The 26,500-nt window shown below is 53.0% G+C and overlaps 1 protein-coding gene across 1 annotated transcript in view; it reads right to left on the bottom strand.

Moving 5' to 3' along the window:
* The window catches only part of LOC140454583 (myelin and lymphocyte protein-like), a 53,292-nt gene that overhangs the window by 9,704 nt on the left and 17,088 nt on the right, over window positions 1-26,500 (bottom strand). The window contains exon 2 of the mRNA XM_072549446.1: window positions 3,799-3,966. Within this exon, the coding sequence (XP_072405547.1) occupies window positions 3,799-3,966 (168 nt within the window). The remainder of the gene's footprint in view (window positions 1-3,798; window positions 3,967-26,500) is intronic.

Genomic DNA, 26,500 nt, shown 5'->3' with positions numbered 1-26,500 from the left:
ACCAATGGATCAGGTCTAAGCTCTGCAGTCCTGCCACATCCAGTTGTGACAATTAAACAACTCAATGGAGGAGAAGGCTCTCTTCCAAAATCCTCATCCTCAATGATGGAAGAGCCCAGTACACCTTTGGAAAAGATGAGGCTGAAGCATTCGCAGAAATCTTCAGCCAGAAGTCAATGATCCATCTCGGCCTCCTCCAGTGGTCCCCAGCATCACAGCAACCAGTCTTCAGCCAGTTTGATTCACTCCACGTGATATCAGGAAATGACTGGCGGTACTGGATACTGCAAAGGCAATGGGCCCTGTTAACATTCCGGCAATAGTACTGAAGACATGTGCTCCATAACATGCCGCTCCCCGAGCCAAGCTGTTCCAGTACAGTTACAACACTGGCATCTACCCAGCAAAGTGTTAAATTAACCAGGTATCCCTATACATAAAAAGCAGGATAAATCCAACCTGACCAATTACTGCTTCATCAGCCTGCTCTCGATCATCAGTAAAGTGATGGAAGGTGTCATTAACAGTGCTATCAAGCAGCACCTCAGCAATAACCTGCTCAGTGATGCCCAGTTTGGGTTTCGCCAGGGCCACTCAGCTCCTGACCTCATTACAGCCTTGGTTCAAACATGGACAAAAGAGCTGAAATCAAGAGGGGAGGTGAGAGTGACAGCCCTTGACATCAAGGCTGTATTCGACCAAGTGTGGTATCACGGAGCCCTGGTAAAACTAGAATCAACGGGTATCAGGAGACAAACTCTTCACTGGTTAGAGTCATACCTGATACATAGGAAGGCGGTCATGGTTACCAAAGGTCAGTCATCTCAGCTCCAGGAAATCTCTGCAGGAGTTCCTCAGGGGAGTGTCCTCGGCCCAACCATCTTCGTCTGCTTCACCAATGACCTTCCCTCCATCATAAGGTCCGAAGTGGGGATATTTGCTGATGATTGTTCAATGCTGAACACCATCCACCACTCCTCAGATAATAATGCAGTCAGCATTGAAATCCAACAAGATCTAGACAATATCCAGGCTTGGGCTGACAAGTCTCAAGTGATATTCGCACTGCACAAGTGCCAGACAATGACTATCACCAATAAGAGACAACCTATCTGTTGCCCCTGGACATTCAACAGAATTATCATCACTGAATTCCCTACTATCAACACCCTGGGTGTTACCATTACCCAGAAACTCAACTGAATTCACCACATACACACAATGGCTACAAGGGTAGGTCACAGGCTAGGAATGCTGCAACGATTAACTCTCCTCCTGATTCCTGATGAAGGGCTTATGCTCAAAACGTTGATTCTCCTGCTCCTCGAATGCTGCCTGACTGGCTGTGCTTTTCCAGCAACACATTCTCGAATCTCCTCCTGATGTGGCAAAGCCTGTCCACCATCTACAAGGCACAAGTCAGGAGTGTGATGGAATAATTCCCACTTGCCTGGACGAATGTTGCTCCAACAACACTCAACAAGTTTGAGACCATCCAGGACAATGCAGCCAACTTAGTTGGCACCATATCCACAAGCACCCACTCTCCACTACTGACACTCAGTAATAGCAGTGTGTACTATCTACAAGATGCACTGCAGAAATTCACCAAAGATCCATAGACATTACCTTCCAAACCCATGACCACTTCCATGTAGACGGCCAAGGGCAGAACATGTATGGGAACACTACCACCTTCAAATTCCCCTTCAAGCCACTCACATCCTGACTTGGAAATATATCATCATTCCTTCACTGTCACTGGGTCAAAATGCTGGAATTACCTCCTCTAAGACTCCTACAACTGTACACAATTCTCTAGCTAATGTCTAACAGGTGCCTTGTACTCCAACCTCACCAACTGGTCAAAGGCCTTTTGGAGTTTGACAATGTCCTCTTCATAGTTTACAACTTTTCAAATTTTAATGCCATCTGCAGTCTTTGTCAATTATCTGACCAATTGAAGATTTTGTTACCTTAATTTGATATATGCCTTTCAGTTCATCATTTTCTTTTTGCCAAACATTTTCTTTAAGAAGTTTACTCATATGTTAAACTATACAAAAGCATGTAGTTATCTAGGCTGAAATATCTCGAAGACTATGTTTATAGTGTTATGATCCAGCGAATAGTACTACTGGACCAGAGTGAACACTGGCTTAATAGATCATTTGTTGATTTTGCGTTTTAGTTAATTTGGTGATCACTTACTGAAACATAATCGCAGAAGACTGCAGAGTTTGTTTAATCAAAAATTAAAAACTTATTGCACATGAGAAAGTATAAAATAAAACCAAACTATTTAAAAATAGAGACTATTATGAAAGAGCTCAAAACATAGTATAAAATAAAGCTGCGTCCTGTTTCCCAACACCATCCATTACAGAGACTCAAATCCATAGAAATAACCTCTCTAGATCACATCTTTAAGTTTGAGAAAACTGACCCTTCACAGTTCCTTTCTTGTGAACTGTGAAGTTTTCTTCGATAAATATTCACTAAACTGAGAGATTAGATTTTCTCAGCTTTTGATAACCAGCAGATTTCTAACCAGGCATTCCTGATTTGGAATCAAACTAAACTTTCCTACTCTGATAACTTTGTATTCCCTCAACTATCCCATAATTCTTTCGAACCACATTCAAATCTCTTTCAAACTACTCTAAAGGCTTATTGTCTCTGGGATTCTTAAATTAAATGAATCCTTGTCTATTCTGAATGCATAACAATCAACTGGTCTTCAATCCTTATGCTACCTATTGAAAGCCAGCATAGTAAAAACCATTTTCCCACATTAACACTTCAGGGGTCACTGTCCTCTGGCATTGGATTAAGTCACTGTTCCAGAACGACTGCCTAATCTAGCTATTTTTTAAAGCCCCTCAGAAATGATTAGATTAGATTACTTACAGTGTGGAAACAGGCCCTTCGGCCCAACAAGTCCACACCGCCCCGCCGAAGCGCAACCCACCCATACCCCGACATTTACCCCTCACCTAACACTAGGGGCAATTTAGCATGGCCAATTTACCTGACCTGCACATTTTTGGACTGTGGGAGGAAACCGGAGCACCCGGAGGAAACCCACGCAGACACGGGGAGAACGTGCAAACTCCACACAGTTAGTCGCCTGAGGTGGGAATTGAACCCGGATCTCTGGCGCTGTGAGGCAGCAGTGCTAACCACTGTGCCACCGTGCCGCCCACAAATGTAATTAATCCATATGCCACTATTTTAAAATCCATGCTCTAAAAATCCTATGAAAATATATATAAATCAGAGATGTTTCATGATGCTAAATAAGTTATTTTTATTTATGTCAAACTAGAAATGAAAATTTGATAGCAGAAATTTATAACAGTGATCAGCTCCATGGTATCTGTGGTATTACTCTGAAAATGTAAACCTTAAAGGCATATATTCCCGCACTTTGATGAAATCTTCAGCAGATTTATCTTTCTGGTCATTATCACACTGCTGTTATCACAGAACTTGCTGTGCACAAATTGGCTACTGTGTTTTATACATTACAACAACGCCAGACCTGGATTCTGGGGTGAAAGGTTTGTTTTACATTATGAGCATCACCTTCTGACTCTGCTACCCACTTGCCCACCTTCCACCACCCTCCCTCACCAAAAATGTTGGGAGATAAATTCCACCCCCTTCGCACAATGAATTCAATATCAATTTTGCGAAATGTCGTAAAATTGCTAATAGTGCACCCACAGTAGGGCATTCGGAGAAAATAAACTGCATTTTCTTTTGTGTAATGCAAAAAGTCCTAAACAAACTTACCACTCCAGTCCATGAGGATGAACAGCCCTGAACTCCACACATGTAGAACGTGAAGAGACAAGTAGTTATAACAAAGCAGAAGACTGAAACAAACATCAACCAGCCTTGAAGACGCGGATCTGGAATTTTGGAAGAGGCCACAAGGATCCAAACCAGGCCACCAAAAATCTGAAACAGACATGCACAACAAAAATTTAGATGCAAATCTCCTACTCAGTCTCACAGAGAGACTTTTTCTGCTTTTTCTTACTGCCAGTAATCACTATATTTGCATGTAAGCAGTGTACCTTTTTCTCTCTAAGTGTGCGGAGCAATTAAATAATTCTAATAGAGTTTAAAACAAAGACTATTATGATCACAAATATACCTCGAATGCTTATTGTGTCACTCAATTGTCTCACACACTATCACGTGCACGAAAAGTAGTTATAGACGCTAATACAAAAATACAATCACAACTTATGATTATCTCAGTCTCTTTAGTGGTGGATCTATAGTTCCTTAGAGGGGTTGATTAAAATCTTGTAAAACAGAGAATTTTCTGCATACTGTCAAGTTTCCAGAAGGTTAATTCTCAAGTAAAATTGAAGTTGGAACAGACTGAAGGAAGAGGAGTCCTTCTCACATTTGAAGGTGTGACTGTTTATTATTTTGACTGCTTAAGTTTCTTATAGCTACCTCAATACCATTCTTATTCTTGAATAGTCCATACCATCTTATTTTCGGTATGTTGGATTGTGGACTGAAATGCGAAAAAGAGACTGTTTAAAACCAAGGAGTTGCTGCATTTTTATAAAGAAGATGCTGAAATCCATGGTGTATGTGTTAGATTTGGCCAGTGACAGGTAGCTGATTGGTTTACGCAATTGTGACAATTTGTGACTGTGAGAAATTGCTGATTGGTTCCTGGTAGCGGGACAGTTTGTCCCGGCAAACCAGAAGGATCACCTCTGTGAACCATGGGGATTGGTGCTTTTAAACTAGGATTCTCAGTACGTTTTTCCTTCACCTTTAAACACGATGTTATCTTTGTTTGTCTGTGTCTGCCTCTCTGTGAAGGGGTTTGGAAATAGGGTTCGAGCTTCAATCAGAAGAGCATATGTTAATAACTTAGATTTGTTTACTTATTTGCAATGAACAGTGTTTCTTGCTAAGTACAAGAACCTGGTCAGTATTATCTGTTAATTTGATTCCATAGGAGAGGCAATGTGGGAACTTGGATCATGTAATGCCTCATCGCCAGAACTTTCCAACAAGCACCAAGACGTGGCTTGGCTGGTGGTGAGAAGGGCTCTGCCCGTGAGATCCTTTATGCACGCCCGGACTCTCTGCCGCACCGCACGCTGCCCTCGAAGTGGCTGCGGGGGGGACGAGACTGTCACACACCTCCTTCTGGAATGTGCCTATGCAGAGGAAGTCTGGAGAGGAATGCAGTGGTGCTTGTCGAGGTTCGTCCCGAGCAGCGCCGTGACGCGGGACTCCGTGCTCTACGGCCTGTTCCCCGGGACTCACACCGAGACGAACATTAACTGCGCCTGAAGGATCATCAACTCGGTGAAGGACGCTCTCTGGGCGGTCCGAAACCTGTTGATCTTCCAGCTGAAGGAGTTGACCCCGACCGAGTGTTGCAGACTGGCACATTCCAAGGTCCAAGACTACGTGTTGAGGGACGCGCTGAAGCTTGGGGCAGCTGCCGCCAAGGCGCGGTGGGGAAAGACCACCGTGTAAGATCGGCCTGCCTAAAGAAGAACAGGGGGCCCATACAGACGTTTTTTTTAGGGGCTCTGCTGATGCCTCAGCCAAATATATGTATATATACAAGATTGAAAAATGCACAGGATTGTAAAGGACAAGGATAAAGTCGAATCTGTGTTTGTAAATATGGACATATGTATGGCATGATCCAATGTACAGACCATCAAATCATTTATGAATAAAGTATATTTTTGAAATTAAAAAAAATGTATTTTGTGCATTCTATTCTGTAGTATAACAAATACGACAAATTTCAAATGCTCAAATAGGCTTTCCTCCCAGCAGAATAATTGATCAGTACTTTTAGAAATAGGTAGCTTCCAATTTGGAAAATTAGGTATTCTGTTGCTATGGTTGCTAACGTCACAAAGAAACAAACAGCATTTTTCCATTGTCACTCCTCCAGCTGAGTTTACACAGACTCAGGATCTGAGAGGTTATTTAACTTTAGTCCTATTAGTTTGTCAAATGTTTTGTCCCTGCTGTAATTGTCCCTGTTGTCGAGACTGTTACCCTCCCATTAACACCTTGCTAAGCTTCGATGTTTACAGTGTACTCCACCATGAAGACTAATACAAAATGTGAATTACCTGCCCTTTCCCTGCTCCCTGTTATTAAACCCACGTTACATCCCCCAAGGGTCCCACACTTACCTTAGCTGTTTGCTTTCCAGAAAACCATAAGATATTGAAACAAAATCAGGCCATTCGGCCCACTGAAGCTGCACTACCTCTCGATCATGGCTGGTACTTTCCTCAACCCCATTCTCCTGCCTTCTCCCCATAACCCTTGGACCCCGAACTAAGTCCTCGAAGGCTTAGCCCTTTTAAGACACACCTCCTTTTTCTTTTCGCCTCTCCCTCTGGGATGTTCAATACCCTTCAGTATTGGGTTCCCACTCTTCCCACCCGACAATCTTGCCTCCAAAACAGCTATGAAATCAGATTCATTTATTTCCACTAGCACCATCAATTTGTCACAAATGCTGCATGCATTCAGATAAAGAGCCATCGGCTTTGACTTTCTATCATTTTGAGTCTCCTTTTCAAGCCTGATCTATAATCCTATTCACACGATTTATCGAGATGGTGTTCTCGACATTGTTCAAATGAAGGCCATCCCGACAGACCAGTGCTCTCTTTCCTCAAGTACTGGTGTACCTGCCCTGTGAATAGGAACCCATTTACTCCCACGCCAATTATTCAGCCACACATTTGCTTCCCTAATCTTATTTACCCCAAGGCAGCTTTCATGTGACTCAGGTAGGAAGCCAATGGTTATTACTTTTGTGGTTCTGTTTGCTAATTTAATCCGGAGCTGTTCATAATTGTTCATTTTTAATTATTTAGTCATAGTTTTTACCCAGAGGTTGATCAGTGCTTGGAACGTACTGCGAGGGGAGGTGGCAGAAGCAGGTATGATAACAACATTGAAGAGACATTTCGAGTGACACATGAACAGGCGGCATGGACCACGATGGTGATGGGTCATGAGCAGGCAGATGGCATTAGTTTACAATGGCACCATGGTCAGCACAGACATGGTGGAACAAAGGGCCTGTTCTGGTGCTGTAATGTTCCATCTTCTACGTACTCTCTCAGCAGGCCCTATTTCCTGCTCCGATGTATGACCTTGGTACCAGTGTGGACCACGACAATGAGATTCTTCTCCTTCCCTTCAAAGTACCTCTCCAGTCCAGATGAGATGTCCTCACCTGTGGCATCAGGTAGACAACGCAAGCTTCAGGTCTCCCTGCCTTTGCTGCAGAGAACCACATCTATTCCTCAAAGTATGCTACCCTCTGGAGGAATGGAGGAGAACTGTCCTGGGAAATGGGGGAACACTGCCTGGGAAATGGGGGAACACTGTTATGGGGAATGGGGGAAAACGGTCATGGGGAATGGAGGTACACTGCCTGGAGAATGGAGGAACACTGTTATGGGGAATGGGGGAACACTGCCTGGAGAATGGAGGAACACTGTTATGGGGAATGGGGGAACTCAGTCCTGGGGAATGGGGGAACACTGCCTGGAGAATGGAGGAACACTGTTATGGGGAATGGGGGAACACTGCCCTGGGGAATGGAGGAACACTGTTATGGGGAATGGGGGGACACTGCCCTGAGGAATGGGGGAACACTGCCTGGAGAATGGAGGAACACTGTTATGGGGAATGGGGGAACTCAGTCCTGGGGAATGGGGGAAAACGGTTATGGGGAACGGAGGAACATTGTCCTGGGTAATGTAGGAACACTGCCCACGGGAATGGGGGAACGCTGCCCTGGGGAATGGGGGAACAGTGTCCTGGGGAATGGACGAACACAGTCCTGGGGTATGGGGGAACACTCTCCTTGGGAATGGCGGAATGCAGACTTGGGGAATGGAGGGACACAGTCCTGGGGAATCAAGGATCAATGTCCGGGGGAATGGGGGAACATTGTCCTGGGAAATGGGGGAGCACTGTCCTCTAGAATGGAGGAACACTGTCCTGGGGAATGGAGGAATACTGTCCTCTGGAATGGGGGCACACTGCCCTGGGGAATGGGTGAACACTCTCCTTGGGAATGGGGGAATGCAGACTGGGGGAATGGAGGGACACAGTCCTGGGGAATCAAGGATCAATGTCTTGGGGAATGGAGGAACACTGTCCTGGGGAATGGGGGAGCACTGCCCGGGGAAATGGGGAACATTGTCCTGGGGAATGGGGGAGCACTGTCCTGGAGAATGGAGTAACGCTGCCCTGGGGAATGGAGAAACACAGTCCTGGGGAATGGGGGAACACTGTCCTGGGGAATGGAGAAACACAGTCCTGGGGAATGGGGGAACACTGTCCTGGGGAATGGAGGAATGTTGCACTGGGAAATGGAGGAAAACTGCCCTGGGGAATGGGGGACACTGCCCAGGGGAATGGGGGAAAACGGTCACGGGGGATGGAGGAATATAGCCCTGGGGAATGGAAGAACACTGCGTTGGGGAATGGGGGAACACTCTCCTGGGGAATGGGGGAATATTGCCCTGTGGAAGGGGGGAGCATTGCCCTGGGAATGCGAGAACACTGTCCTGGGGAATGGAGGAACACATTCCTGAGGAATGGAGGAACATGGTCCTGGGGAATGGAGGAACACTGCCCTGGGGAATGGAAGAACACTGTCCTGGAGAATGGAGAAACACAGTCCTGGGGAATGGGGGAACACTGTCCTGGGGAATGGAGAAACACAGTCCTGGGGAATGGGGGAACACTGTCCTGGGGAATGGAGGAATGTTGCACTGGGAAATGGAGGAAAACTGCCCTGGGGAATGGGGGACACTGCCCAGGGGAATGGGGGAAAACGGTCACGGGGGATGGAGGAATATAGCCCTGGGGAATGGAAGAACACTGCGTTGGGGAATGGGGGAACACTCTCCTGGGGAATGGGGGAATATTGCCCTGTGGAAGGGGGGAGCATTGCCCTGGGGAATGCGAGAACACTGTCCTGGGGAATGGAGGAACACATTCCTGAGGAATGGAGGAACATGGTCCTGGGGAATGGAGGAACACTGCCCTGGGGAATGGAAGAACACTGTCCTGGAGAATGGAGGAAAACTGCACTGGAGAATGGAGGAACCCTGTCCTGCGGAATGGGGGATCACTGTCCTGGGGAATGGACGAAAACTTTCCTGAGGAATGGAGGAAAACTGCCCTGGGGAATGGAGCAATGCTGTCCTGGGGAATGGGGGAACATTATCTTGGGGAATGGAGAAACACTGCATCCGGGAATGGGGGAACACTGTCCAGGGGAATGCTTTAACACTGCCCGGCAGAATGGAGGAACACTGTCCTGGGGAATGGGGGAACACTGTCCAGGGGAATGCTTTAACACTGCCCGGCAGAATGGAGGAAAACTGTCATGGCGAATGGAGGAACACTCTCCTGGGGAAAGGGGGAACACTGTCCTGGGGAATGGGGGAACATTATCTTGGGGAATGGAGTAACACTGCACCCGGGAATGGGGGAACACTGTCCAGGGGAAAGGGGGAACACTGTCCTGGGGAATGGGGGAACACTGCCCTGGGGAATGAGAAAACGCTGTCCAGGGGGAATGGAAGAACACTGTCCTGGGGAATGGGGGAGCATTGTCCTGGGAAAGGGAGAAACACTGCTGTGGGGAATGGAGGAAGACTATCCTGAGATAGGCAAGAACACTGTCCTGGGGAATGGAGGAACACATTCCTGAGGAATGGGGGAACACTGTCCTGGGGAATGTCGGAACACTCTCCGCGGGAATGCGGGAACACTGTCCTGGGGAATGGAGGAACACTGTCCTGGGGAATGGGGGAACACTGTCCTGGGGAATACTTAAACACTGCCCTGGGGAGCGGAGGAACAGTGTCCTGGTGAATGGAGGAACACTGTCCTGAGGAATGGGGGAGCACTGCCCTGGGGAATGGGGGAACATTGTCCTGGGGAATGGGGGAGCACTGTCCTGGAGAATGGAGTAACGCTGCCCTGGGGAATGGAGGAACACTGTCCTGGGGAATGGGGGAACACTGTCCTGGGGAATGGAGGAACACTGTCCTGGGGAATAGGGGACACTGCCCAGGGGAATGGACGAACACTGTCCTTGGGAATGGGGGAAAACGGTCATGGGGGATGGAGGAATATAGCCCTGAGGAATGGAGGAACACTGCCCTGGGGAATGGGGGAACACTCTCCTGGGGAATGGGGGAACATTATCCTGGGGAATGCAGGAAGACTGCACCCGGGAATGGGGGAGCATTGTCCTGGGGAATGTAGGAAAACTGTCCTGGGGAATGGAGAAACTCTGTCCTGGGGAATGGGGGAACACTGTCCTAGGGAATGGGGGAACACTGCCCTGGGAAATGGAGGAAAACTGTTCTGGGGAAAGGGGGAACACTGTTCTGGGGAATGGAGGAATACTGTCCTGGGGAATGGAGGAACATTGCCCTGCGGAATAGAGGAACACTCTCCTGGGGAATGGGGGAACACTGTCCTGGGGAATGGGGGAACACTGCCCTGGGGAATGGGGGAACACTGTCCTGGGGAATGGGGGAGCACTGTCCTGGGGAATGGAGGAACACTCTCCTGGGGAATGGGGGAACACTGTCCTGGGGAATGGGGGAACACTGTCCTGCAGAATGGAGGAACACTCTGCTGGGGAATGGAGGAACACTGTCCTGGGGAATGGGGGAACACTGTCCTCGGGAATGTAGAAGCACTGTCCTGGGAAAGGGAGGAACACTGTCCTGGTAAATGGAGAAACTCTGTCCTGGGGAATGGGGGAACACTACCCTGGGGAATGGAGGAACACTGTCCTGGGGAATGGAGGAACACTGTCCTGGGGAATGGGGGAACACTGTCCTCGGGAATGGAGGAACACTGTCCTGGGGAATGGAGGTACACTGTCCTGGGGAATGGGGGAACACTGTCCTGGGGAATGGAGGAACACTCTCCCGGGAATGCGGGAACACTGTCCTGAGGAATGGGGGATTACTGTCCTGGGGAATGGAGGAACATGGTCCTGGGGAATGGAGGAACACTGCCCTGGGGAATGGAGGAATACTCTCCTGGGGAATGCGGGAACACTGTCCTGAGGAATGGGGAATTACTGTCCTGGGGAATGGAGGAACGCTGTCCTCTGGAATGGAGGAAAACTGCCCTGGGGAATGGAGCAATGCTGTCCTGGGGAATGGGGGAACACTATCCTGGGGAATAGAGGAACACTGCACTGGGGAATGAGGGAACACTGCCCTGGGGAATGGAGGAACGCTGCCCTGGGGAATGTAGGAATGCTGCCCTGGGGAATGGAGGAACACTGTCCTGGGGAATGGGGGAACACTGCCCTGGGTATTGGGGTATCACCGTCCTGGGGAATGCGGGAACACTCCCAGCGGATTTGAGGAACACTGTCCTGAGGAATGGGGAAACACTGCCCTGGTCAATGGAGGAACACTGTCCTGGGGATAGGGGGAACACTGCCCTGGGGAATGGAGGAACAATGCCCTGGGAAATGGGGGAACACTGTCCTGGGGAATGGAGGAACAATGCCCTGGGGAATGGGGGAACACTGTCCTGGGGAATGGAAGAACACTGTCCTGAGGAATTGGGAATTACTGTCCTGGGGAATGGGGGAAAACTGCGCTGGGAAATGGCGGAACACTGTGCTGGGGAATGGAGCAATGCTGTCCTGGGAAATGGGGGAACACTGTCCTGGGGAATGGAGGAACACTGCCCTGGGGAATGGGGGAACATTGTCCTGGGGAATGGGGAAACACTGTCCTGGGGAATGGAGGAACACTGCCCTGGGGAATGGGGGAACACTGTCCTGGGGAATGGGGGAACACTGTCCTGGGGAATGGGGGAACATTGCACTGGGGAATGGAGGAACACCATCCTGGGGAATGTAGGAAAACTGTCCTGGGGATTGGAGGAATATTGCCCTGGAGAATGGAGGAAAACCGCCCTCGGGAATGGGGGAACACTGCCCTGGGGAATGGGGGAACATTATCCTGGGGAATGGATGAACACTGTCCTGGGGAAAGGAGGAATGCTGCTCTGGGGAATGGAGGAATGCTGCTCTGGGGAATGGGGTACCACCGTCTTGCGGAGTGGAGTAACGCTGCCCTGGGGAAAGGGGGAACACTGTCCTGGGGAATGGAGGAACGCTGCCCTGGGGAATGGAGGAACACTATCCTGGGGAATGTAGGAAAACTGTCCTGGGGATTGGAGGAACATTGCCCTGGGGAATAGAGGAACACTATCCTGGGGAATGGCGGAACACAGTCCTGGGAAATGGAGGAACACTGTCCTGGGGAATGGGGGAACACTGTCCTGGGGAATGGAGGAACGCTGCCCTGGGGAATGGAGGAACACTATCCTGGGGAATGTAGGAAAACTGTCCTGGGGATTGGAGGAACATTGCCCTGGAGAATGGGGGAACACTGCCCTGGGGAATGGAGGAAAACTGCCCTGGGGAATGGAGGAACATTGCCCTGGGGAATGGAGGAACACTCTCCTGGGGAATGGAGGAACACTGTCCTGGGGAATAGAGGAACACTATCCTGGGGAATGGCGGAACACAGTCCTGGGAAATGGAGGAACACTGTCCTGGGGAATGGGGGAACACTGTCCTGGGGAATGGAGGAACGCTGTCCTGGGGAATGGAGGAAAACTGCCCTGGGGAATGGAGCAACGCTGTCCTGGGGAATGGGGGAACATTATCCTGGGGAATGGAGGAACACTCTCCTGGGGAATGGAGGAAAACTGTCCTGGGGAATGGAGGAACAGTGTCCTGGGGAATGGAGGAACACTGTCCTGGGGAATGGGGGAACACTGTCCTGGCGGATTGGAGGAACACATTGCTTGGGAATGGAGGAACACTGTCCTGGGGAATGTGGGAACACTGTCCTGGCGGATTGGAGGAACACTGTCCTGGGGAATGGGGGAACACTGTCCTGGGGAATAGAGGAACACTGTCCTCAGGAATGTAGAAGCACTGTCCTGGGGAATGGAGGTACACTGTCCTGGGGTATGGGGGAGCATTGTCCTGGGAAAGGGAGGAACACTCTCCTGGGGAATGGAGGAACACTCTCCTGGGGAATGCGGGAACACTGCCCTGAGGAATGGGGGATTACTGTCCTGGGGAATGCGGGAACACTGTCCTGAGGAATGGGGGATTACTGTCCTGGGGAATGGAGGAACGCTGTCCTCTGGAATGGAGGAAAACTGCCCTGGGGAATGGAGCAATGCTGTCCTGGGGAATGGGGGAACACTATCCTGGGGAATAGAGGAACACTGCACTGGGGAATGGAGGAACACTGCCCTGGGGAATGGGGGAACACTGCCCTGGGAATGGAGGAACGCTGCCCTGGGGAGTACAGAAACACTGTCCTGGGGAATGTGGGAACACTGCCCAGCGGATTTGAGGAACACTGTCCTGAGGAATGGGGAAATACTGCCCTGGTGAATGGAGGAAACATGTCCTGGGGAATGGGGGAACACTGCCCTGGGAAATGGAAGAACACTGTCCTGAGGAATGGGGAATTACTGTCCTGGGGAATGGTGGAACGCTGTCCTGTGGAATGGAGGAAAACTGCCCTGGGAAATGGCGGAACACTGTCTTGGGGAATGGAGCAATGCTGTCCTGGGGAATGGGGGAACACTGTCCTGGGAAATGGAGGAACACTGTCCTGGGGAATGGAGGAACACAGTCCTGGCGAATGGAGGAACACTGCCCTGGGGAATGGAGGAACACTGCCCTGGGGACTGGGGGAACACTGCCCTGGGGAATGGGGGAACACTGCCCTGGGGAATGGAGGAAAACTGCCCTGGGTAATGGAGCAACGCTGTCCTGGGGAATGGGGGAACATTATCCTGGGGAATGGAGGAAAACTGTCCTGGGGATTGGAGGAACACTGCCCTGGGGAATGGAGGAACACTATCCTGGGGAATGTAGGAAAACTGTCCTGGGGATTGGAGGAACATTGCCCTGGAGAATGGGGGAACACTGCCCTGGGGAATGGAGGAAAACTGCCCTGGGGAATGGAGGAACACTGTCCTGGGGAATGGGGGAGCACTGCACTGGGGAATTGAGGAACAATGCTCTGGGGAATGGAGGAACAATGCTCTGGGGAATGGGGGAACATTGTCCTGGGGAATGGGGGAAATCTGTCCTGGGGAATGGGGCACATTGCCGGGGCGAATGGGGGAACACTTTCCTGGGAAATGGAAGAGCATTGCCCTGGGGAATGGAGGAATACTGTCTTGGGGAATGGGGGAACACTGCCCTGGGGAATGAGGGAACACTGCCCTGGGGAATGGAGGAACACTGTCCTGGGGAATGGGGGAACACTGCCCTGGGGAATGGGGGAACATTGTCCTGGCGGATTGGAGGAACACATTGCTTGGGAATGGAGGAACACTGTCCTGGGGAGTGGGGGAACACTGTCCTGGCGGATTGGAGGAACACCCTCCTGGGGAATGGGGTACCACCGTCCTGGGAAATGGAGGAATGCTGCCCTGGGGAATGGAGGAACACTGACCTGGGGAATAGGGGAACACTGCCCAGCGGATTTGAGGAACACTGCCCTGAGGAATGCAGGAACACTGCCCTGGGGAATGGGGGAACACTGTCCTGGGGAATGGGGGAACACTGTCCTGAGGAATGGAGGAACGCTGTCCTGGGGAATGGAGGAACACTGTCCTGGGGAATGGGGGAACACTGTCCTAGGGAATGGAGGAACACTGTCCTGGGGAATGGGGGAGCACTGTCCTGGGGAATGGGGGAACACTGTCCTTGGGAATGTAGAAGCACTGTCCTGGGGAATGGAGGTACACTGTCCTGGGGTATGGGGGAGCATTGTCCTGGGAAAGGGAGGAACACTGTCCTGGGGAATGGAGAAACTCTGTCCTGAGGAATGGGGGAACACTGCCCTGGGGAATGGAGGAACATATTCCTGGGGAATGGAGGAACACTGTCCTGGGGAATGAGGGAAAACTGCCCTGGGGAATGGAGCAATGCTGTCCTGGGGAATGTGGGAACACTATCCTGGGGAATAGAGGAACACTGCACTGGGGAATGGATGAACACTGCCCTGGGGAATGGGGGAACACTGCCCTGGGAATGGAGGAACGATGCCCCTGGGAGTACAGAAACACTGTCCTGGGGAATGTGGGAACACTGCCCAGCGGATTTGAGGAACACTTTCCTGAGGAATGGGGAAATACTGCCCTGGTGAATGGAGGAAACATGTCCTGGGGAATGGGGGAACACTGCCCTGGGGAATGGAAGAACACTGTCCTGAGGAATGGGGAATTACTGTCCTGGGGAATGGTGGAACGCTGTCCTGTGGAATGGAGGAAAACTGCCCTGGGAAATGGCGGAACACTGTCTTGGGGAATGGAGCAATGCTGTCCTGGGGAATGGGGGAACACTGTCCTGGGAAATGGAGGAACACTGTCCTGGGGAATGGAGGAACACAGTCCTGGCGAATGGAGGAACACTGCCCTGGGGAATGGAGGAACACTGCCCTGGGGAATGGGGGAACACTGCCCTGGGGAATGGGGGAACACTGCCCTGGGGAATGGGGGAACACTGCCCTGGGGAATGGAGGAAAACTGCCCTGGGTAATGGAGCAACGCTGTCCTGGGGAATGGGGGAACATTATCCTGGGGAATGGAGGAAAACTGTCCTGGGGATTGGAGGAACACTGCCCTGGGGAATGGAGAAACACTATCCTGGGGAATGTAGGAAAACTGTCCTGGGGATTGGAGGAACATTGCCCTGGAGAATGGAGGAACACTGCCCTGGGGAATGGAGGAAAACTGCCCTGGGGAATGGAGGAACACTGTCCTGGGGAATGGGGGAGCACTGCACTGGGGAATTGAGGAACAATGCTCTGGGGAATGGGGGAACATTGTCCTGGGGCATGGGGGAAATCTGTCCTGGGGAATGGGGCACATTGCCGGGGCGAATGGGGGAACACTTTCCTGGGAAATGGAAGAGCATTGCCCTGGGGAATGGAGGAATACTGTCTTGGGGAATGGGGGAACACTGCCCTGCGGAATGAGGGAACACTGCCCTGGGGAATGGGGGAACACTGTCCTGGGGAATGGGGGAACACTGCCCTGGGGAATGGGGGAACATTGTCCTGGCGGACTGGAGGAACACATTGCCTGGGAATGGAGGAACACTGTCCTGGGGAGTGGGGGAACACTGTCCTGGCGGACTGGAGGAACACATTGCCTGGGAATGGAGGAACACTGTCCTGGGGAGTGGGGGAACACTGTCCTGGCGGATTGGAGGAACACCCTCCTGGGGAATGGGGTACCACCGTCCTGGGAAATGGAGGAATGCTGCCCTGGGGAATGGAGGAACACTGACCTGGGGAATAGGGGAACACTGCCCAGCGGATTTGAGGAACACTGCCCTGAGGAATGCAGGAACACTGCCCTGGGGAATGGGGGAACACTGTCCTGGGGAATGGGGGAACACTGTCCTGAGGAATGGAGGAACGCTGTCCTGGGGAATGGAGGAACACTGTCCTGGGGAATGGGGGAACACTGTCCTAGGGAATGGAGGAACACTGTCCTGGGGAATGGGGGAGCACTGTCCTGGGGAATGGGGGAACACTGTCCTTGGAAATGTAGAAGCACTGTCCTGGGGAATGGAGGTACACTGTCCTGGGGTATGGGGGAGCATTGTCCTGGGAAAGGGAGGAACACTGTCCTGGGGAATGGAGAAACTCTGTCCTGAGGAATGGGGAAACACTGCCCTGGGGAATGGAGGAACATATTCCTGGGGAATGGAGGAACACTGTCCTGGGGAATGAGGGAACACTGCCCTGGGGAATGGAGGAACACTCTCCTGGGGAATGCGGGAACACTGTCCTGAGGAATGGGGGATTACTGTCCTGGGGAATGGAGGAACGCTGTCCTCTGGATTGGAGGAAAACTGCTCTGGGGAATGGAGCAATGCTGTCCTGGGGAATGGGGGAACACTATCCTGGGGAATAGAGGAACACTGCACTGGGGAATGAGGGAACACTGTCCTGGGGAATGGAGGAACACTGTCCTGGGGTATGGGGTATCACTGTCCTGGGGAATGGAGGAACGCTGCCCTGAGGAATAGGGGAACACTGCCCAGCGGATTTGAGGAACACTGTCCTGGGGAATGGGGAAACACTGCCCTGGTGAATGGAGGAACACTGTCCTGGGGAATGGAGGAACACTGTCCTGGGGATAGGGGGAACACTGCCCGGGGGAATGGGGGAACACTTTCCTGGGAAATGGAAGAGCATTGACCTGGGGAATGGAGGAACGCTGCTCTGGGGAATGGAGGAACACTGCCCTGGGGAATGGCGGAACACTGTCCTGGGAAATGGAGGAACACTGTCCTGGGGAATGGAGGAACACTGTCCTGGGGAATGGAGGAACATTGCCCTGGAGAATGCAGGAACACTGCCCTGGGGAATGGAGGAACACTGTCCTGGGGAATGGGGGAACACTGCCCTGGGGAATGGAAGAACACTGTCCTGAGGAATGGGGAATTACTGTCCTGGGGAATGGTGGAACGCTGTCCTGTGGAATGGAGGAAAACTGCCCTGGGAAATGGCGGAACACTGTCTTGGGGAATGGAGCAATGCTGTCCTGGGGAATGGGGGAACACTGTCCTGGGAAATGGAGGAACACTGTCCTGGGGAATGGAGGAACACAGTCCTGGCGAATGGAGGAACACTGCCCTGGGGAATGGAGGAACACTGCCCTGGGGACTGGGGGAATACTGCCCTGGGGAATGGGGGAACACTGCCCTGGGGAATGGAGGAAAACTGCCCTGGGTAATGGAGCAACGCTGTCCTGGGGAATGGGGGAACATTATCCTGGGGAATGGAGGAAAACTGTCCTGGGGATTGGAGGAACACTGCCCTGGGGAATGGAGGAACACTATCCTGGGGAATGTAGGAAAACTGTCCTGGGGATTGGAGGAACATTGCCCTGGAGAATGGGGGAACACTGCCCTGGGGAATGGAGGAAAACTGCCCTGGGGAATGGAGGAACACTGTCCTGGGGAATGGGGGAGCACTGCACTGGGGAATTGAGGAACAATGCTCTGGGGAATGGGGGAACATTGTCCTGGGGAATGGGGGAAATCTGTCCTGGGGAATGGGGCACATTGCCGGGGCGAATGGGGGAACACTTTCCTGTGAAATGGAAGAGCATTGCCCTGGGGAATGGAGGAATACTGTCTTGGGGAATGGGGGAACACTGCCCTGGGGAATGAGGGAACACTGCCCTGGGGAATGGGGGAACACTGTCCTGGGGAATGGGGGAACACTGCCCTGGGGAATGGGGGAACACTGTCCTGAGGAATGGAGGAACGCTGTCCTGGGGAATGGAGGAACACTGTCCTGGGGAATGGGGGAACACTGTCCTAGGGAATGTAGGAACACTGTCCTGGGGAATGGGGGAACACTGTCCTTGGGAATGTAGAAGCACTGTCCTGGGGAATGGAGGTACACTGTCCTGGGGTATGGGGGAGCATTGTCCTGGGAAAGGGAGGAACACTGTCCTGGGGAATGGAGAAACTCTGTCCTGAGGAATGGGGGAACACTGCCCTGGGGAATGGAGGAACATATTCCTGGGGAATGGAGGAACACTGTCCTGGGGAATGAGGGAACACTGCCCTGGGGAATGGAGGAACACTCTCCTGGGGAATGCGGGAACACTGTCCTGAGGAATGGGGGATTACTGTCCTGGGGAATGGAGGAACGCTGTCCTCTGGATTGGAGGAAAACTGCCCTGGGGAATGGAGCAATGCTGTCCTGGGGAATGGGGGAACACTATCCTGGGGAATAGAGGAACACTGCACTGGGGAATGAGGGAACACTGTCCTGGGGAATGGAGGAACACTGTCCTGGGGTATGGGGTATCACTGTCCTGGGGAATGGAGGAACGCTGCCCTGGGGAATAGGGGAACATTGCCCAGCGGATTTGAGGAACACTGTCCTGGGGAATGGGGAAACACTGCCCTGGTGAATGGAGGAACACTGTCCTGGGGAATGGAGGAACACTGTCCTGGGGATAGGGGGAACACTGCCCGGGGGAATGGGGGAACACTTTCCTGGGAAATGGAAGAGCATTGACCTGGGGAATGGAGGAACGCTGCTCTGGGGAATGGAGGAACACTGCCCTGGGGAATGGCGGAGCACTGTCCTGGGAAATGGAGGAACACTGTCCTGGGGAATGGAGGAACACTGTCCTGGGGAATGGAGGAACATTGCCCTGGACAATGCAGGAACACTGCCCTGGGGAATGGAGGAACATTGTCCTGGGGAATGGGGGAACACTGTTCTGGGGAATGGAGGAAAACTGTCCTGGGGAATGGAGGAACAGTGTCCTGGCGAATGGAGGAACACTGCCCTGGGGAATGGGGGAAAACTGTCCTGGGGAATGGAGGAACAGTGTCCTGGCGAATGGAGGAACACTGTCCTGGGGAATGGGGGAACACTGTCCTGGGGAATGGAGGAACACTGTCCTGGTGAATGGGGGAACACTGTCCTGGGGAATGGGGGAAATCTGTCCTGGGGAATGGGGAAACACTGTCCTGGGGAATGGAGGAACACTGTCCTGGGTAATGAGAGAACACTGTCCTGGGGAATGGGGCACATTGCCCGGGGTAATGGGGGAACACTTTCCTGGGAAATGGAAGAGCATTTCCCTGGGGAATGGAGGAATACTGTCTTGGGGAATAGGGGAACACTGCCCTGGGGAATGAGGGAACACTGCCCTGGGGAATGGAGGAACACTGTCCGGAGGAATGGGGGATTACTGTCCTGGGGAATGGAGGAAAACTGCCCTGGGGAATGGGGGAACACTATCCTGGGGAATAGAGGAACACTGCACTGGGGAATGAGGGAACACTGCTCTGGGGAATGGAGGAAAACTGCCCTGGGGATAGGGGGAACACTGTCCTGAGGAATGGGGAATTACTGTCCTGGGGAATGGTGGAACGCTGTCCTGTGGAATGGAGGAAAACAGTCCTGGGGATTGTAAGAACATTGCCCTAGAGAATGGAGGAACGCTGTCCTGGCGAATGGAGGAACACTGCCCTGGGGAATGGGGGAAAACTGTCCTGGGGAATGGAGGAACAGTGTCCTGGCGAATGGAGGAACACTGTCCTGTGGAATGGGGGATCACTGTCCTGGGGAATGGAGGAACACTGTCCTGGGGAATGGGGGAACACTGTCCTGGGGAATGGGAGAAATCTGTCCTGGGGAATGGGGGAAATCTGTCCTGGGGAATGGGGAAACACTGTCCTGGGGAATGGAGGAACACTGTCCTGGGTAATGGGAGAACACTGTCCTGGGGAATGGGGCACATTGCCCGGGGGAATGGGGGAACACTTTCCTGGGAAATGGAAGAGCATTTCCCTGGGGAATGGAGGAACACTGTCCTGGGGATAGGGGGAACACTGCCCGGGGGAATGGGGGAACACTTTCCTGGGAAATGGAAGAGCATTGACCTGGGGAATGGAGGAACGCTGCTCTGGGGAATGGAGGAACACTGCCCTGGGGAATGGAGGAACACTGTCCTGGGGAATGTGGGAACACTGTCCTGGCGGATTGGAGGAACACTGTCCTGGGGAATGGGGGAACACTGTCCTGGGGAATAGAGGAACACTGTCCTCAGGAATGTAGAAGCACTGTCCTGGGGAATGGAGGTACACTGTCCTGGGGTATGGGGGAGCATTGTCCTGGGAAAGGGAGGAACACTCTCCTGGGGAATGGAGGAACACTCTCCTGGGGAATGCGGGAACACTGCCCTGAGGAATGGGGGATTACTGTCCTGGGGAATGCGGGAACACTGTCCTGAGGAATGGGGGATTACTGTCCTGGGGAATGGAGGAACGCTGTCCTCTGGAATGGAGGAAAACTGCCCTGGGGAATGGAGCAATGCTGTCCTGGGGAATGGGGGAACACTATCCTGGGGAATAGAGGAACACTGCACTGGGGAATGGAGGAACACTGCCCTGGGGAATGGGGGAACACTGCCCTGGGAATGGAGGAACGCTGCCCTGGGGAGTACAGAAACACTGTCCTGGGGAATGTGGGAACACTGCCCAGCGGATTTGAGGAACACTGTCCTGAGGAATGGGGAAATACTGCCCTGGTGAATGGAGGAAACATGTCCTGGGGAATGGGGGAACACTGCCCTGGGAAATGGAAGAACACTGTCCTGAGGAATGGGGAATTACTGTCCTGGGGAATGGTGGAACGCTGTCCTGTGGAATGGAGGAAAACTGCCCTGGGAAATGGCGGAACACTGTCTTGGGGAATGGAGCAATGCTGTCCTGGGGAATGGGGGAACACTGTCCTGGGAAATGGAGGAACACTGTCCTGGGGAATGGAGGAACACAGTCCTGGCGAATGGAGGAACACTGCCCTGGGGAATGGAGGAACACTGCCCTGGGGACTGGGGGAACACTGCCCTGGGGAATGGGGGAACACTGCCCTGGGGAATGGAGGAAAACTGCCCTGGGTAATGGAGCAACGCTGTCCTGGGGAATGGGGGAACATTATCCTGGGGAATGGAGGAAAACTGTCCTGGGGATTGGAGGAACACTGCCCTGGGGAATGGAGGAACACTATCCTGGGGAATGTAGGAAAACTGTCCTGGGGATTGGAGGAACATTGCCCTGGAGAATGGGGGAACACTGCCCTGGGGAATGGAGGAAAACTGCCCTGGGGAATGGAGGAACACTGTCCTGGGGAATGGGGGAGCACTGCACTGGGGAATTGAGGAACAATGCTCTGGGGAATGGAGGAACAATGCTCTGGGGAATGGGGGAACATTGTCCTGGGGAATGGGGGAAATCTGTCCTGGGGAATGGGGCACATTGCCGGGGCGAATGGGGGAACACTTTCCTGGGAAATGGAAGAGCATTGCCCTGGGGAATGGAGGAATACTGTCTTGGGGAATGGGGGAACACTGCCCTGGGGAATGAGGGAACACTGCCCTGGGGAATGGAGGAACACTGTCCTGGGGAATGGGGGAACACTGCCCTGGGGAATGGGGGAACATTGTCCTGGCGGATTGGAGGAACACATTGCTTGGGAATGGAGGAACACTGTCCTGGGGAGTGGGGGAACACTGTCCTGGCGGATTGGAGGAACACCCTCCTGGGGAATGGGGTACCACCGTCCTGGGAAATGGAGGAATGCTGCCCTGGGGAATGGAGGAACACTGACCTGGGGAATAGGGGAACACTGCCCAGCGGATTTGAGGAACACTGCCCTGAGGAATGCAGGAACACTGCCCTGGGGAATGGGGGAACACTGTCCTGGGGAATGGGGGAACACTGTCCTGAGGAATGGAGGAACGCTGTCCTGGGGAATGGAGGAACACTGTCCTGGGGAATGGGGGAACACTGTCCTAGGGAATGGAGGAACACTGTCCTGGGGAATGGGGGAGCACTGTCCTGGGGAATGGGGGAACACTGTCCTTGGGAATGTAGAAGCACTGTCCTGGGGAATGGAGGTACACTGTCCTGGGGTATGGGGGAGCATTGTCCTGGGAAAGGGAGGAACACTGTCCTGGGGAATGGAGAAACTCTGTCCTGAGGAATGGGGGAACACTGCCCTGGGGAATGGAGGAACATATTCCTGGGGAATGGAGGAACACTGTCCTGGGGAATGGAGGAAAACTGCCCTGGGGAATGGAGCAATGCTGTCCTGGGGAATGTGGGAACACTATCCTGGGGAATAGAGGAACACTGCACTGGGGAATGGATGAACACTGCCCTGGGGAATGGGGGAACACTGCCCTGGGAATGGAGGAACGATGCCCCTGGGAGTACAGAAACACTGTCCTGGGGAATGTGGGAACACTGCCCAGCGGATTTGAGGAACACTTTCCTGAGGAATGGGGAAATACTGCCCTGGTGAATGGAGGAAACATGTCCTGGGGAATGGGGGAACACTGCCCTGGGGAATGGAAGAACACTGTCCTGAGGAATGGGGAATTACTGTCCTGGGGAATGGTGGAACGCTGTCCTGTGGAATGGAGGAAAACTGCCCTGGGAAATGGCGGAACACTGTCTTGGGGAATGGAGCAATGCTGTCCTGGGGAATGGGGGAACACTGTCCTGGGAAATGGAGGAACACTGTCCTGGGGAATGGAGGAACACAGTCCTGGCGAATGGAGGAACACTGCCCTGGGGAATGGAGGAACACTGCCCTGGGGAATGGGGGAACACTGCCCTGGGGAATGGGGGAACACTGCCCTGGGGAATGGGGGAACACTGCCCTGGGGAATGGAGGAAAACTGCCCTGGGTAATGGAGCAACGCTGTCCTGGGGAATGGGGGAACATTATCCTGGGGAATGGAGGAAAACTGTCCTGGGGATTGGAGGAACACTGCCCTGGGGAATGGAGAAACACTATCCTGGGGAATGTAGGAAAACTGTCCTGGGGATTGGAGGAACATTGCCCTGGAGAATGGGGGAACACTGCCCTGGGGAATGGAGGAAAACTGCCCTGGGGAATGGAGGAACACTGTCCTGGGGAATGGGGGAGCACTGCACTGGGGAATTGAGGAACAATGCTCTGGGGAATGGGGGAACATTGTCCTGGGGCATGGGGGAAATCTGTCCTGGGGAATGGGGCACATTGCCGGGGCGAATGGGGGAACACTTTCCTGGGAAATGGAAGAGCATTGCCCTGGGGAATGGAGGAATACTGTCTTGGGGAATGGGGGAACACTGCCCTGCGGAATGAGGGAACACTGCCCTGGGGAATGGGGGAACACTGTCCTGGGGAATGGGGGAACACTGCCCTGGGGAATGGGGGAACATTGTCCTGGCGGACTGGAGGAACACATTGCCTGGGAATGGAGGAACACTGTCCTGGGGAGTGGGGGAACACTGTCCTGGCGGACTGGAGGAACACATTGCCTGGGAATGGAGGAACACTGTCCTGGGGAGTGGGGGAACACTGTCCTGGCGGATTGGAGGAACACCCTCCTGGGGAATGGGGTACCACCGTCCTGGGAAATGGAGGAATGCTGCCCTGGGGAATGGAGGAACACTGACCTGGGGAATAGGGGAACACTGCCCAGCGGATTTGAGGAACACTGCCCTGAGGAATGCAGGAACACTGCCCTGGGGAATGGGGGAACACTGTCCTGGGGAATGGGGGAACACTGTCCTGAGGAATGGAGGAACGCTGTCCTGGGGAATGGAGGAACACTGTCCTGGGGAATGGGGGAACACTGTCCTAGGGAATGGAGGAACACTGTCCTGGGGAATGGGGGAGCACTGTCCTGGGGAATGGGGGAACACTGTCCTTGGAAATGTAGAAGCACTGTCCTGGGGAATGGAGGTACACTGTCCTGGGGTATGGGGGAGCATTGTCCTGGGAAAGGGAGGAACACTGTCCTGGGGAATGGAGAAACTCTGTCCTGAGGAATGGGGAAACACTGCCCTGGGGAATGGAGGAACATATTCCTGGGGAATGGAGGAACACTGTCCTGGGGAATGAGGGAACACTGCCCTGGGGAATGGAGGAACACTCTCCTGGGGAATGCGGGAACACTGTCCTGAGGAATGGGGGATTACTGTCCTGGGGAATGGAGGAACGCTGTCCTCTGGATTGGAGGAAAACTGCTCTGGGGAATGGAGCAATGCTGTCCTGGGGAATGGGGGAACACTATCCTGGGGAATAGAGGAACACTGCACTGGGGAATGAGGGAACACTGTCCTGGGGAATGGAGGAACACTGTCCTGGGGTATGGGGTATCACTGTCCTGGGGAATGGAGGAACGCTGCCCTGAGGAATAGGGGAACACTGCCCAGCGGATTTGAGGAACACTGTCCTGGGGAATGGGGAAACACTGCCCTGGTGAATGGAGGAACACTGTCCTGGGGAATGGAGGAACACTGTCCTGGGGATAGGGGGAACACTGCCCGGGGGAATGGGGGAACACTTTCCTGGGAAATGGAAGAGCATTGACCTGGGGAATGGAGGAACGCTGCTCTGGGGAATGGAGGAACACTGCCCTGGGGAATGGCGGAACACTGTCCTGGGAAATGGAGGAACACTGTCCTGGGGAATGGAGGAACACTGTCCTGGGGAATGGAGGAACATTGCCCTGGAGAATGCAGGAACACTGCCCTGGGGAATGGAGGAACACTGTCCTGGGGAATGGGGGAACACTGCCCTGGGGAATGGAAGAACACTGTCCTGAGGAATGGGGAATTACTGTCCTGGGGAATGGTGGAACGCTGTCCTGTGGAATGGAGGAAAACTGCCCTGGGAAATGGCGGAACACTGTCTTGGGGAATGGAGCAATGCTGTCCTGGGGAATGGGGGAACACTGTCCTGGGAAATGGAGGAACACTGTCCTGGGGAATGGAGGAACACAGTCCTGGCGAATGGAGGAACACTGCCCTTGGGGAATGGAGGAACACTGCCCTGGGGACTGGGGGAATACTGCCCTGGGGAATGGGGGAACACTGCCCTGGGGAATGGAGGAAAACTGCCCTGGGTAATGGAGCAACGCTGTCCTGGGGAATGGGGGAACATTATCCTGGGGAATGGAGGAAAACTGTCCTGGGGATTGGAGGAACACTGCCCTGGGGAATGGAGGAACACTATCCTGGGGAATGTAGGAAAACTGTCCTGGGGATTGGAGGAACATTGCCCTGGAGAATGGGGGAACACTGCCCTGGGGAATGGAGGAAAACTGCCCTGGGGAATGGAGGAACACTGTCCTGGGGAATGGGGGAGCACTGCACTGGGGAATTGAGGAACAATGCTCTGGGGAATGGGGGAACATTGTCCTGGGGAATGGGGGAAATCTGTCCTGGGGAATGGGGCACATTGCCGGGGCGAATGGGGGAACACTTTCCTGTGAAATGGAAGAGCATTGCCCTGGGGAATGGAGGAATACTGTCTTGGGGAATGGGGGAACACTGCCCTGGGGAATGAGGGAACACTGCCCTGGGGAATGGGGGAACACTGTCCTGGGGAATGGGGGAACACTGCCCTGGGGAATGGGGGAACACTGTCCTGAGGAATGGAGGAACGCTGTCCTGGGGAATGGAGGAACACTGTCCTAGGGAATGTAGGAACACTGTCCTGGGGAATGGGGGAACACTGTCCTTGGGAATGTAGAAGCACTGTCCTGGGGAATGGAGGTACACTGTCCTGGGGTATGGGGGAGCATTGTCCTGGGAAAGGGAGGAACACTGTCCTGGGGAATGGAGAAACTCTGTCCTGAGGAATGGGGGAACACTGCCCTGGGGAATGGAGAAACATATTCCTGGGGAATGGAGGAACACTGTCCTGGGGAATGAGGGAACACTGCCCTGGGGAATGGAGGAACACTCTCCTGGGGAATGCGGGAACACTGTCCTGAGGAATGGGGGATTACTGTCCTGGGGAATGGAGGAACG

The sequence above is a fragment of the Chiloscyllium punctatum genome, chromosome 3 (genome assembly GCF_047496795.1).
Source record: "Chiloscyllium punctatum isolate Juve2018m chromosome 3, sChiPun1.3, whole genome shotgun sequence".
Lineage (NCBI taxonomy): Eukaryota > Metazoa > Chordata > Chondrichthyes > Orectolobiformes > Hemiscylliidae > Chiloscyllium > Chiloscyllium punctatum.
The sequence above is the reverse complement of the archived record's forward strand: the minus strand, read 5'-3'. Positions and strand labels throughout refer to the sequence as shown.